Source organism: Phalaenopsis equestris, unplaced genomic scaffold (assembly GCF_001263595.1).
Source record: "Phalaenopsis equestris unplaced genomic scaffold, ASM126359v1 Scaffold001021, whole genome shotgun sequence".
NCBI classification, from domain to species: Eukaryota; Viridiplantae; Streptophyta; class Magnoliopsida; order Asparagales; family Orchidaceae; genus Phalaenopsis; species Phalaenopsis equestris.
Window position 1 is genome coordinate 136,255 of NW_018165460.1, and position 14,213 is coordinate 150,467.

Here is a 14,213-nt window from a genome sequence, read left to right on the forward strand (position 1 = left end):
GTTGACGCAATGCCACCTCGCCTCCCACTACCGGAGACAATACTCTCTCTGTTCTTCCGACTGATATATTGGCAGATGATTTACTTGGGCCCGACAATCAGGATAGTATTGAAGCTCCACATCCCCAGGATGTTTCAGGTGTTGAAGAGACATGCTAACCTCGATAAAGAGGAATGTCTTTTGTTGAATACCTCATTTCTTGTTTGTGTAACATTACTTGCTCGTTCAAAATCAGGTATATGATATCTGATATCAGAATATGGTTTGAGATACCCTCGCTGCAACGGATAACCGGCATCCACCAAATAATACTTTCTTGTAACGTGTTTAACCTTCATTTTCACATTTAAAAAAAATACAATAAATATATCGTGGTGCAACATACCTTGAGGAGGATGGGGAAAGCTATAATCTGGATTCCGTGTTGCACTCTTGAAAATTCTGCTGTCATGTGCACTACCCTCCCAACCTTGCATAATAAATGTGAAACACATATTAAAATCACAGACTGCCATGACATTTTGGGTTGGGGTTTCACTACGTCCGATAAATGCAACTTTCTCTGATCTACACTGAATACTTTTGTTATTACTTGTCACAGATTAAATAATAGACTTCTTTTCATAGTGATGATTAGCTTAATAATTTAGTTTTCTTTGTGAAAATGTGTCCAGTATACATCATTATGGACCCAAACCAAGTACGTCGTAGAAGGAGAAACACAGCTATCAACTTGCTTGTAGAGTACTACAACACATACATCGACCGTTCTCCCTGTTACACATCATCACATTTTGGAGACAAATGGGTTGTGGAAATGCTTATCGGGCATCCCACAAGATTTCACAGCATGTTCCGCATGACACAGGATGTTTTTACAATCTTTTAGCAGAACTGTCATGGCCTCTATGGGTCTATGAGGATGACTGGTTGTGAGGTATTGGAGATTACTCTTTATATATTATCACAGAACGAGTCAATGTGTGGTGCGATGGAACGCTTCCAACACTCATCAGAGACCATTAGCAGGTACTTCTCAGTGGGTTTGAGTGCTTTGGTGCTTTGGGCTTGAGTGCTTTGTGGAGCCTCGCGAAAGAAGTCATAAAGCCAACAGATCCAACGTTTTCACAAACTCCTGCGGAGATTCGCCACGATCGACGCTACATTCCATTCTTTAAGGTACAGATTTAATCTTATATTAATGAAATTTAACATGAAAGCATGACATTAATTAATGAATTACTAAAGCCACATGTTTAAGATTGCATCGGTGCGATAGATGGAACACATGTTGATGCACGTGTGTCAAATGATGTGAAAGTTGCATTTATCGGACGTAGTGGAACCCCACCCTAACCATAAAGATAGTTATATGTAAAGAACAAATTAAAATGAAAGGTCTCAATCAACAACAATTCAAAAAACCAGGTCTTCTCATAAGCACATAGTAAATACTAAAGAACTCCATTCCGATTTTCCTGCGCTCATAAAAATGTCGTAGATACGACGCCCTTCGGTCTTTGGCAATTGCTGTGAAAAACTCTCTGCACCGAATCTTGAAGCAGCTCAACAGCAAGGTAGTAAAGCTCATCATCCGCTACAATACTTGGATCCTGCTCTAAAATTGCCACAACCTCGTTAAATGATGTTTTATGCACTTTATTTGGGGCATCGTTGGAAGAATCCATAAGGCACAATATCTGGTTTCTGATAGAAGCAGCTCCACCCTTTTTTTTACCCTCGAGTCTAGATCGCTTCGAGCGGTTCGTGGATAGAATCTCAGTGGGACCTGGACTTGGGAAATCAAGAAAATCATCTGATAAGCTGACAGCAACATTGTCTTGTGTTTCACCAAATCCTACCTCGTTGGGAGCGCATGCATATTTTCCTGTGGCGACGACGCCCCCGAACATCAGGTTTAACTTCTCCTCCAAATCGGGTTCAATCCCACAAGTTTTATACTTCTTCGCTGCGGGCACCACCTGGAGAAAAAACCCAAATCAGTTCTACATCTTGAAAGAGAAATATATTATGGAAATTATCCAAAGTTACAATTACTAACCGCGAACCTTTCTGCCCACCACTCCTCCGAGGCATCTATGGTTCGCTTTATCGGATCCCAACCTAAACCAGTTGAACCACGTTTTAAATCCTTCCAAATTTTCCAATCTTTTTTCATTTGATCCCATTTATTTTTCATTTGTAGCCCGTCGTACTCCCGTCTCGTGGAGTCTTTAAAATTTTTAATGATATTCAACCAACCTTCTTTATTGAAAAACGTTGTTGGTCTATTGTCCAGTTCTATTTCTTTTATACAAAGGTCGCAAAACAACATTTTGATTTCTTTTTCCCAGAGTTTTCCCAGAGTGTCCCAGAGTGCTGGTGAACCATGTTTTTTAGCCTTACCAGCCATGCTAAAACTACGATAAAGCAAAGAAATGAAACACAACAATGGCATAATTTAGAAGTTAAGACATGAGAATCATTCATGGGTGTTGCATCATATTCAATAAAACAGAAAATTTAAGGAAGCATAAAAATGAAAAAAAGGACACAAAATTTAACGTGGTTCGGTCAATTTGACCTACATCCACGGCAAAGGAGGCCAACAGCTTTATTATAGCACCAAAGAGTAAGATACAAAGCTTTGATTCATACATTACTCCCTACCCGAAACATAAAAATAACCAGCAGCATATATAGAAAACCAGGAATTTGCCATGAATGAACCCCATCCCAGGAATTTGCCATGAATGAACCCCATCCCAGAAAACCAAGTGTTGTCATGAATGAACCCCATTACTCCCTACCCAAAACATGAATGAACCCCATCCCAGCATGTATAAAGTTTTGATTCATCCCAGATGCATAATACATTACTCCCTCCCACACAGCCCTTCGAAGCCTGCACACAGTAGTCGGACATAATAGAAAACCAACAACATATCCAATAAAGAGGTAAGCCACAGCAAAAAAAGGCAAGCAATCTTGGAATTTGAGCATCAAATATGAGAACCTAAAATTTAAAGTGCAACATATAATTGAGATTCTTTTCAAGGATATTGATACTCGTATAACCTTTAAGCCTTAGCTTAAGATCTTATCATTAAAGATCTTTTTTGAAATTACTCAACAAAGTCTTAAATTTTCTATAGTGTCCTCAAATTACTACTCCTAGATGAGAACCCGAAGCAAAAAAAAAAAAAAAATAGCTGCGACGAAGCCAGCTTGCCAAGACCCGGAGCAATGCAAAACAAGTTAGGTGTAAAGATAACATAAAAATAATAATCTTACAATTGCTTATAGGACCATGCCAAGGTACCAATAGCTGTCATGATGGATTACACATGTTTTCTACCACTCAATTATGATCTAACTCTTTAAAAATACCTAACCATTATTCAAATGTCATACATTCTAAGGACACACCAATTCTTCATATCGATAGTGAAACAGGCATGTTAAAAGTGTTTCCCTATAGTGAAGTAGGCATGTTAAAAGTGTTTCAAACATAATCCATAATTTATGGAAAGTGTTTCAACATATTCATGAATTTCAATTCTTTTACAACAATTCAATGTATTGCACCAAAAGATCGTCTTATAACTAGAACAAAAAGAATAATAATAGCACGGGTAATGAAACAAAGTAAAGGCGGCCAACAACCAATAAGCTCACGGGTAGAGGCAACAGGGAAGCCACCAAGCCAACACAAAACTCTCCAAAAGCCTTGAAATAAAAGGGAAATCATGCATTCATATTTTGAATAGCAGGGGAGCAGAATCGAGCCCCCAAAGCAAACTCCAAAAGCCTCCAAGAACTCAATTATTTCAACTTGCATATGTTTCGAATGAGGAGACAACCATAAAAAGCAAAACTAGGCCCTCAAAACAAAATTAACTTGCTTGAATATGCTTCAAACAGAGAGGCATCAGAGTAGCATCAAAACTAGAGTCCCAACATAAAACTCCAAAGCGCCAGAGCAAAATGTAACTATACGCATGTGTTTCGAACAAAGGGGGCAACAAATAAGCAAGCTTAAAAATTTGATTCCAAATGTAAGGGCTAATTTCATGTAAGAGAAAAATGAAGAATTTTTTCGTCTTCCAAAATTTCAAGCGAAAGCAAACTTCGTGAAGCTACAGATCCACAACAGAAAAGTAGGAAAAAATAAAAAAGCCATAAAATGGAAAGAGATGAGGAGGAGAACACATCAGGAGCCGCAAAAAACGACAATCTTCCATTAACAGGTGCTTGCAAATCTTCAACCACAAAACAATCTAATGAAACACGGCAAACATGCAAATATGGGTGCAAGGTCTACAACTTTGCAAAAAACGCACATCCTTCCTCTCATATCCGAAAATACACGGAGAAAATGACTCGTCTTTACCTGAGCTATGTCGATCGAGGGACGACGAAACAAGAAGGAGAAGGGGACGCGAGGGAAGCAACGGGGAAGAACCTAGGGCAGAGGCAAGAAAAGGGTAAAAGGTAAAAATCTCCTGCGAAAGCGGGACAGCGGGGTTAATGTCGCGGCCCGCTTTCGCTCCGCTTCCGCGAATCTAATTGCCAAAGTCACGAACCAAACGAAGAACTTTCGCGAATAATCGCGGCAAAGGCCCGCGCAGCTCCTAAAAATCCCTCCCAAACGGACCCTTAACTAGTCAGGCCCAATCACAACATAACTCATTGACTTTCCTAGTACCATGGAACAAATTAATGAATTGGCACAAAATTGTCCTCTAGTGCCACACAGAGCAAAAGATGGCTGGATGACCATGGTTCCGCTCTATGATTTATGCTCTATTTATTGGGATTAACATAATTTGGATGAGAACTAATGTTTGGAAGTCTATATACTCCACCAATGTAAGCTCTTAATGTACTTTGGAAAATCGAATGCATTGACAGTTTTCCGCTCTTTAATTATTGAGCTAACACAAGTAGTCACGCTTTAGAGTGAAAAGATGAGAGATACAAGTACCTTTGCTTGCAGCTGACATTGAAGTGCTGCTCCTTCACTCATAGTAATCTTCTTCTGTTACACCACGAATTAAGAAAATTATTAAGTCATATAAGCAATAATTTGGATAAGAGAACTTTTCGCTTCAAATCGCAAACAACTTTAGCAATATTTGTTCTGGGTGATGTGACGGTTCTCCATATCAGATGTAACATAATAGAAAGAGAGAGAGAGAGAGAGAGGAGAATGCATTGGCATGCTTACCTGGTTCATCATCTATGTTAAAGTCATCCTCATCATCATCGAAGTATTCATTCTGCATAGAAGATATCAAATTAACTTGGACTTTCCAGCCGTTATACATATATATAAAAATCAATTATGAGGGGAAAGATAATTTGATAAACAGAATGTCAAGTTCGCTAAATAACTTATCCTTAAGATCACAAAGAATGGCAAGTCACCTTACTAGTAAGGATCTCATAACTAATTAAAAAAGAGGTGAAGAGATGCAATAGAAAATATATCTTCAGCTTACTGACCTGATCATGGGTGAGCTATCTACTAAGAGGCAAATTACTAAGTCAGTTGCTGATTGTACAAATAAACTTAATGAAATTATAGTTTGATTTGATGTCAAAAACATTCCCAAATTAATCTTTTCTAGGTTTTCCGCTATATTATCAGAGATTTTAGCTCACTTTTATATTTCAATACACCATGCATTTCGGCTTGTTCTTGAATTGGAAGTGTAAATTTACATGCATAGCACACAGTTATTATGTATTTACATATCTCACACCTAAACTATTCATATTTACACACATAGCACTCAAATCCTCAATATCACATTAAGAAAATAGCACTATTACTACTTTTTAAAAGTGAAAAACACATTTTCAAGCTTAGATTCCAAACATCAGAGTGCTATGTATGTAAATATGGAAGTTTAGGGGTGAGATATGTAAATCTAAAAGAATTGTGTGCAACAGATGTAAATTTAGCTTAATTTTTTACTGATAGAAAGTTTTCCGCATATCGGAGAATTTTCAGGAGGACCATTATCGAAAAAACCTTCAGTGGAAGCTGGATTCTGCAGCAGATTTTACCATATGCAAGCACTCGGATCAGAAAAATTATGGGCAGTTGTTATGGTACTGAAGAAGCGCCTATTTCAGAAGACTAATTCATTCCAGTGCTTATTCTTTCAAGTTCAATAACTGTAGTTTACCATGCCTAATTCTTTGCATATAGGGGTGCTTTTTGCTTATTTCTGCTGCGAACTTCCACCTGACCTCCAACTGGTTTGTTTTGAGATGCAGTCTTCTTCACATGATATAAGAATCTTTCCCACCAAGAGCTGTGATTCATTGGTTGATTTTCACTATATGGCTGAGTTGAATGTGAGATAAAGTCTGCAATAGAAGCAGGTGATGGCTTTGTTGTGATAGATGGCTAATTAATTATCATCACCGCCTCTCAAGTTGATGAGCCAATGAGCATCAACTTGTCACATGGAGTCGCATTAATATTATCACAATAAACCATGGATCTTTAAGCCAGCGATAAATGGTAAATTTTTAAATGGCCAAGAGCCTAACAGACTTATCTTGGCTGAGATTACAAGAAATTAAATCAAAAGATAATGGTCCAAAAAATTAAATCACAAGATAGAAAGAGGCTGAAATTACAAAGATAAAAATAACAGAGACCACAACGATACGGAGTTATGTATTATAATCCAAAAACAGCCTATGGACAGAACAAACAGATTTATCTTGGCAACAAGTGTCAAAATAGTCCTCTAACTCTTTGCAAAAGGGCATTTTAATCCTAAACAATATAAAAGTGTTACTTTGGTCCCTAGGCTATTTTAATATGGGCTGAAATAATCCCCACAGAAGTATATTTCAATCCCAATTTAAAGCGCCTTGGAGACTAATTTGGAGATTTTAGAGACTCTAGGGCTCGAATGGCCCAATATAAATAATTAGGGGACTATTTTGGTACTTTATGCTATTTCAAAAAGAGAACAACTACACATAAATTAACCTGAAAAAACAGAGCATGATAACCACGCTAAAAGGTATTATCAAGATTTAGTTAGTACCATAGCATAATCATCCTCAGAGCTTTCTGCCTCTTCCTTCTCTAAATCTGCTTCTGCTTCTTCATCTCCATTATTGTTTTCTTTTACACCGTTGTTCTTCACATCACCATCCTGGAAATCAGTTAGATGCTTGCATTTTCATTTTGCTAGAAGATTATCAAAACCACAAGGCAGGTGAAACTGGAGTGACAAATATAAAGACTTTTTTGATGGAATGCAATGTCTTCCGATGCATAGGGTGTGCACACATAGAATGCAATGGAACAAATGAGGAGGTTGTGAAAGGACATAATGAGCTAGGTAAAAGTGGGTTTGGAGAGAGGGAGGAGGGAGAGAGGGAGGAGGGAGAGAGGGAGATACAAAGCAAAAGAAAGTTCGAGATAGAATAGAACGTAAGCAGCTTCGATGATTTGGTTATTACTAAGAATATGCAAAGAGCATGACAATCTTGGATTCACTCACCTTATCTTTCTCTTCAAGCTTTTCAAACAAGCTGAATTCATCTAGTGCCAAAAAAAAACAGAAACAATACAAAGTAAGCACTGCTTAACGAATTAAAATTTAAAATGCAGCTTATAAACACACACACACTCATGCGGTAAGCAAAACACCAAAGCTTTTAACTGATTTGCTGTTGATGAAAAGAGACCCCTCTAACAATCACAGCGAGGGAAATTGATAGCACCCACCAAAGTTAGAAAAAAAAAAGAAAGTTAACAGCAGTAGTTGCAAGCAGAATTAGCATGTAGTTACTACAAAATTGCCCTAGTACCAAGAACTCAACTCAGCAATGATAGAGATTTATAACACAAGCCTAATTAAAAAAAAAGAGAGCTAAAAGAAAAAAAATATCTATAACATGATTAAATTCATAACAACGGTCTCCAAATCACTAGCTACGGATTCATTGCAGCATTATAACATGATAAGCTAAATTTTATCCATCCTAGTCTTTGAAGAAGACACATGGCAATTGATAGCCTTTTGATAATAGTCAAAAAGTAAATTTTAGCCAAACCTCGTCTTGTATCCCAACGAAGTCTTTTGCTGTCAACATGTCCCCTTTTTTCACCTATAACAAATGTAACAATCAGTTTAAACAAAAACTCCAAAAATTACAGAAGTTTGACCATAATGGTCAACTAATACCAAATGAAAATTAGAACAATAATTTTTAGATAGAATCATAGCGTACATCACAAAAGGCTGAAGTTGCAAGATCTAATCAATTAAAGCCTGTAAAAAAACAATTTACCTTGGATCAGTTCAGCTGACAAATTAATCTTCATGTAAATTCCAAAATGTTGCAGTTGCTGCCCCTTGCGCTTAAGCTTCTCAGCATATTGCTCGACCTCAGCATCTTGTCTTTCTAACATAAAACGTTGTCATGTTAAGATACTTAAAATATTAGCCTGTAATATGTGAATCCCAAATAGCTGGGTTGATACTGGAGTTAACCCAAAACCCACAATGGAGTAATACTTTATTGGCGAAACTAAAAGGATTACAAACACGACACTCGAAAAACAGGAAAAACAACGACACAACACCACTCTACGGCGTAGATCGGTGTGTCGATGCCGCGGTTGCAGGAAGAAAAGGGTATGAAAGGGTGTAAGGATGGGCGTGCAACATCCTAGTGGTTGGGTTATAGTGGGAAGTGGAAGGAGGCTGGTGGGGGCAGCGGGTTCGTGGTAGAAGGCCAGTTGGGGTTATAGCGGGAAGAGGAAGGGGAAGGCGGCGGCAGGAAGTTAAAAGGATTCGGGGGGGGGTATGTGAAGGAAAAACACCACCACAAAGCAAGATGCAGTTAGAGCACCACTCGTCCTCGAATACAACCCTTGAAAGGTATCCCTTGCTTTATTTTGTTGAAAAGGATAGAGTTTTTTGTGATGCTGCTGCTTAGCAGCCTTTTTGTACGTTTTGTACCTTTTTGATATATTAATGCAAATACAATATTTCATAGAAAGAAAAATAGATCTCACCAAAACTAACTCTAATGAATTAAAATAGCATATATATAGTATTGGGTAAGTAGGAGGCAGAAGATCCCTCCGCTCGGGCAGCAGCCCTAGCTCAGTCTCTAAGGAAAAACCCCAGCAAAGTTGTTTCGGCCAGTGGGAGCAACACCCAGTTCAACCAATAGAAAAGCCCTGCATCAGTCTCCTAGGATTGGGGGAGATTCGACTTCATTAGTCAAATCTTTTGTCTGTACGTTGACGGTGACAAAGTGGCGAAAACCTCCCAGAGCTGTGGACCTTTGACGGTGGTTCGAGGAGCACCTGGATCTCACAGGCAACTATGATGCCTTCGAAAACACCTAAGAATTTTTTTCTAATTGCGAGCACACCTCCATATCAATCTAATCTTTTGTGGGTCTGCTACTGAGCTGAACTGGGTATGTGTCCTGCATAGACTGTTGAATCCTCCCAAAGTAATCCACAGTCGATTCAATCTGATATGAGGTGAGGGTAACCTGAACCTCCCTGAACGGTGGCAGTCACAGTTGTAAGTTATTGATCGTAAAATGCTCTCTCTCGTGACAATCTCATGTCTGGAGCTGGTGTCTCAGTCCTCTCATCCCCTGTCATCACCAAAACTGATCCCATTGATGTTTCTTTGTTGGCAAGTGCACCTGTATCTAGAGCCCCACCGAAGGAAGAAAGACAATGCGTTTCCCTACCTTGGTGAAGGAGTAGGTGTTTCTAAATTTGGCGTGCTGAGTCCTGCTGCCAAATTTCCATGGTCTCCCCAGCAACATGTGGCAGGCATCCATGATTACCACGTCACACAACACCTGATCTTGCAGCATGCTCCCAATAAAAGATTTCACTATGCACCTCTGGTCAATACTAACCATATTCTCCATCTTCAACTATGTCGAAGAATATGACTGGGTGTACCTCAGAGTCATGAGGTTCAACTTCTACACCATCTGTGTAAACTTCATGTTTCTACTGGTCCCTCTATTGATGATGAAATTATACACCTTCCCTTCACAGTGTAACAGATGTAAAATATATTGTGGTGAAGCCACTGCGAATCTCTAGTATCCTTTGTCTATAGGACTCGACAAACCATGAGCGTCTCTCTTTCATCCGGTGAAAGATGATAAACCTTACCCTCTTCCTCAGCTGCCTCCACGTCGCTAACTTCCTCCATTGTGCCCTGCTCAGTGAAAGATACAACTCGACTCGTCGAGCAGCTGGAGGCAATTTGACGAAATCCATGGCATCTAAAGTATTTTCTAGCGGGGACTCTAGCAATCATGCTACTCTACTTAGCCTTCTTCTCACTTGGAGTGGCTTTGTCCTTAACTGAACCAGCTTTTTCAACTCCCTGAGTTGTGCTCCTGTTGGTGTTTCCAACGGCGAGTGGCTGCTTGATTGGAGGTAGTTGCCTACTCTGTTTTTGTTGCCTCATTATCTTTAGAGCTAAGGTTTGGACATCTCCAAATGACCAATAAGGCTGTAGCTAGACAACGACCCTAATAGCGGGCTTCAAACCCCAAGATAACGGGCTATGGTGTGTTTCTCTGACTCGACCAAATCACATTTCATCTGCAACTGGTTAAACTGCACCGTGAACTCCTCCACTAATAGATCTCTCTGCTGCAATTGGTAGTCTCAAAAACATATCCTGACAGTAGTACAAATGCAAGCATTTTCCCCGCATCACCTTCCTCATCCTCTCCCACATGATAATCTTTTCATTTTCTTTTTTATTGCTTTGCCTTTGCAAATATTCCCACCACAATAAGGCACTCTTTCTCAGTTTTAAAGCGATAGGATTCACCCTTTTTATCTACAGACACCTCCTTGCACTCAAAGATCTTCTCAACTAATTGTGGTCATTCGATAAAGTTATCTGGATCCATAACTCTATCGAACTCTAGTAGATCCACCGAATCTATAGACACCTCCTTGCACTCAAAGATCTTCTCAACTGATTGTGGTCATTCGATAAAGTTATCTAGATCCATAACTCTATCGAACTCTAGTAGATCCACCGTCATTCTGAAGTCCCTGTCTCCTCCATATATGGCCTCCTCTCTCAGCTTCCTTCGATACTAGATACCAAAGTATTGTGGCATGTCTTCCTCGTCACTGAAATCCTTATGGAATGGGTTGAAATTATCATTTCTTTCTCCCCTTTAACTTTTCCTGTCAATATTGAGGGAAGTCTCTCCCTAGGCTTCATCCTCAATGTCGGTAAGCCTCGGCTGAAGTTGGCATATCTCTCGTTGTATGTGTTCCCGAGTAGGCCCTAACGTGTATCTCCTTGGTGACATGGCTAGGGTTTAGAATTGGGAGATGAAAGAAATGGTAAAAAGAATAATCTAGGGTTGCTGATTTTGAAAATCAGCAAGAAGAATTAGGGTTAGGTCAAAATTTAACTATGGTTTCGGAATAGGAAAGAAAATCTTCGGTGAAAGTGGCTTGGGTAATAGTGGATGCTAGAAAATCATAGTATAGGACTAGGATTAACCTGTTTCTGATATCAAATGATATCGGAGTTAACCCAAAATACATAACGGAATAATACTTTATTGCTTAAATTAAACGGATTACAAACTCGACACTTGACGAACAGAAAAAACGATACGACGCCACTCTAGAGCGTAGATCGAGTGGTGATGCTGCGATTGCGGGAAGCAAAGGGTATGGAAGGGTGTAAGGATGGACGAGCAACAACCTAGTGGTTGGGTTATAGCTGGAAGGGGAAGGAGGTTGTTGGGAGCAACAGTTTCGTGTTAGTAGGCCGATTGGGTTAAAGCGGAAAGGGGAAGGGGAAGCTGATAGAAAATAGAAAAAGAATTAGGGTGGAGGAGGTATGCGAAGGATAATCACCTCCTCGGAGCGAGATACAGTCGGAGCACCACTCGTCCTCAAATACAACCCTAGAAAAGAACATGGGGACGCCAAAGGCTGCTCAAATAGAAATCTCACCAATACTGACTCAAATGAATTAAAACAACATATATATATATATATATAGTAGTAGGAGGAAAATAGGAGGGGGAAGACCCTCCCCTTGGGCGGCAACCCAAGCTCAGTTCCTAGGGCCAGCCAGTCCCCTGAGGCCCCTAGCTAATCCGATTCAGCCACTGGGACAGCATCAGGTTCAGACACCAGGAAAGCCCCGTGTCATGGGCTTAGTCTAATGACGTGATAATAAATATCTAAGATGAAAAGACTTCAAGATCTGAACTTACTTGAATCCTCCAAATAATAAGGAGAGCTCTTCCAAAATCTTTCTAACCTTACTTTGCCACTTATAAGCATCTTCTCTTCATTTGATAAATTTTCAAAAATTGACACATCAGGTAAGTTTACATTTTCCTGCAAAAACAACACATGATTAAATGGCATTCAAAGTTATATGATTTAAACTAGAATAAAAATTGGCCATTCAAAGATAAGAGGCTGCAGCAAGTGACAATCCCCTGAAACGCAAGAAACCAGTGCTGAAAGCATGGTTTCTATTCTCTATATAGAACACAAGTCAACGCACAGAGAGTGTACCTTATAAAACAAACTGTAAATCCACAACATTTTAACAAAGCAAAATTGGTTTTAATTACAAGGACTACAAGGCAGAAAACTGTCAGAAAGATAAGAAAAATAAAAATAAACATAAAATATATAAAGTATAAAGATTACACTCTATAGATGGTCGTGTCATCTCATAATTAGCTAATAAAAATTATCCTTTGTCTTTGCTAATGACAAAAAAGATTTTAGATATTTCATTAAAAAGGGCACAAGTGTTATGCCCAATTTTAAAACCCCCTAACAGATGCGGACAATCCTGTCATCATTAGCTAATACAAACTATCCCAAGAAGTATGTCACTTGAGCTGGACCTCTTTCACTCTTTTTATAGAGATAATTCTAACTTACACGAGTTTATTTTCATGACTTTTACCCTACTTTTGATCCACGATTCTACCATCCTATGTCATTCACATTAATATAACAAGTAAAATGCCAAAATAGTTCCTTCACTATTTATATGAAGTTCGTTTAATCACGGTCTATAAAAATGTGAAATTAGCCCCCATACTCTTTTAATATGAGCTAAAATAATTGTTCGAGGCTTTATTTTATGAAAAATTCATCCATGATTTGTAAAGAGCAACAACAACAACAAAGCCTTAATCCCACTACGTGGGGAATCGGCCACATGAATCTTTTTTTTCCATTGCGTCCTATATAGTGTCATATTTTCATTAAGTTCTAGTAAATTAAGATCATTTTTAATACAATAAGCCCAAGTCTTCCTAGGTCTACCTCTGCCTTTCTTAACACTAGTCGAATTTAAAACATCTACTCTCCTAATCGGATCATCTAATGGTCGACGTTTAATACCAAACCATCTAAGACGACTTTCTCTAATTTTGTCTGTCACAGGAGCTACACCAACCCTATCACGAATATATTCATTCTGCATTTTGCTCTAAGTGTAAAGCCACTCATCCACCTAATCATTCTCATCTCGGCAACACTTAACTTATTATTATGCTTCTCTTTTAAAGGCCAACATTCAGCGCCATAGAGCATTGCAGGTCTCACCACCGTCTTATAAAATTTTCCTTTCAGTCTTAGCGGTACTTTTCTATCACACAAAAGGCCCGAAGCATTCCTCCACTTCAACCAACCAACTTGAATTCTACTATTAACATCCCCATCTATATCACCATCGCTTTGGACAACGGACCCAAGATATCTAAATCGTTCACACCTTTTAATAATTTGATCACCCAAAGTCACACTTCTGTCACTAGAGCTATTACTACTAAAATTACATTCCATGTATTCAGTTTTAGTTCTACTTAAACGAAGGCCTTTAGACTCCAATGTAGACCTCCATAATTCAAGTTTTTCTTGGGCTTTTTCTCTCGTTTTATCCACGAGAAGAATATCATCAGCAAAAAGCATACACCAAGGTACATCCTCCTGTAGATGTCCAGTAAGACCATCCATAACTAAAGCAAAAAGCATACACCATGATTTGTAAAGAGCGATTTGTAAAATTCATCTAGTTAAGTGATGTTAATTTATATATTTGAAGAAAATTCTAAATGGATTATTTTTGTGTATATATATATATATATATATATATATATATATATAT

The 14,213-nt window shown here is 38.7% G+C and overlaps 1 protein-coding gene across 1 annotated transcript in view; it reads right to left on the bottom strand.

The window, feature by feature from the left end:
* Positions 1-14,213, bottom strand: part of LOC110032759 (glutamic acid-rich protein-like) — a 40,658-nt gene that overhangs the window by 2,647 nt on the left and 23,798 nt on the right. Inside the window, exons 3-9 of the mRNA XM_020736507.1 lie at positions 12,292-12,418; positions 8,332-8,445; positions 8,095-8,148; positions 7,539-7,579; positions 7,077-7,187; positions 5,231-5,282; positions 4,988-5,041 (exon numbers count right to left, since the gene is read on the bottom strand). Of these exons, the coding sequence (XP_020592166.1) occupies positions 5,022-5,041; positions 5,231-5,282; positions 7,077-7,187; positions 7,539-7,579; positions 8,095-8,148; positions 8,332-8,445; positions 12,292-12,418 (519 nt within the window). The 3' untranslated portion in view covers positions 4,988-5,021. The remainder of the gene's footprint in view (positions 1-4,987; positions 5,042-5,230; positions 5,283-7,076; positions 7,188-7,538; positions 7,580-8,094; positions 8,149-8,331; positions 8,446-12,291; positions 12,419-14,213) is intronic.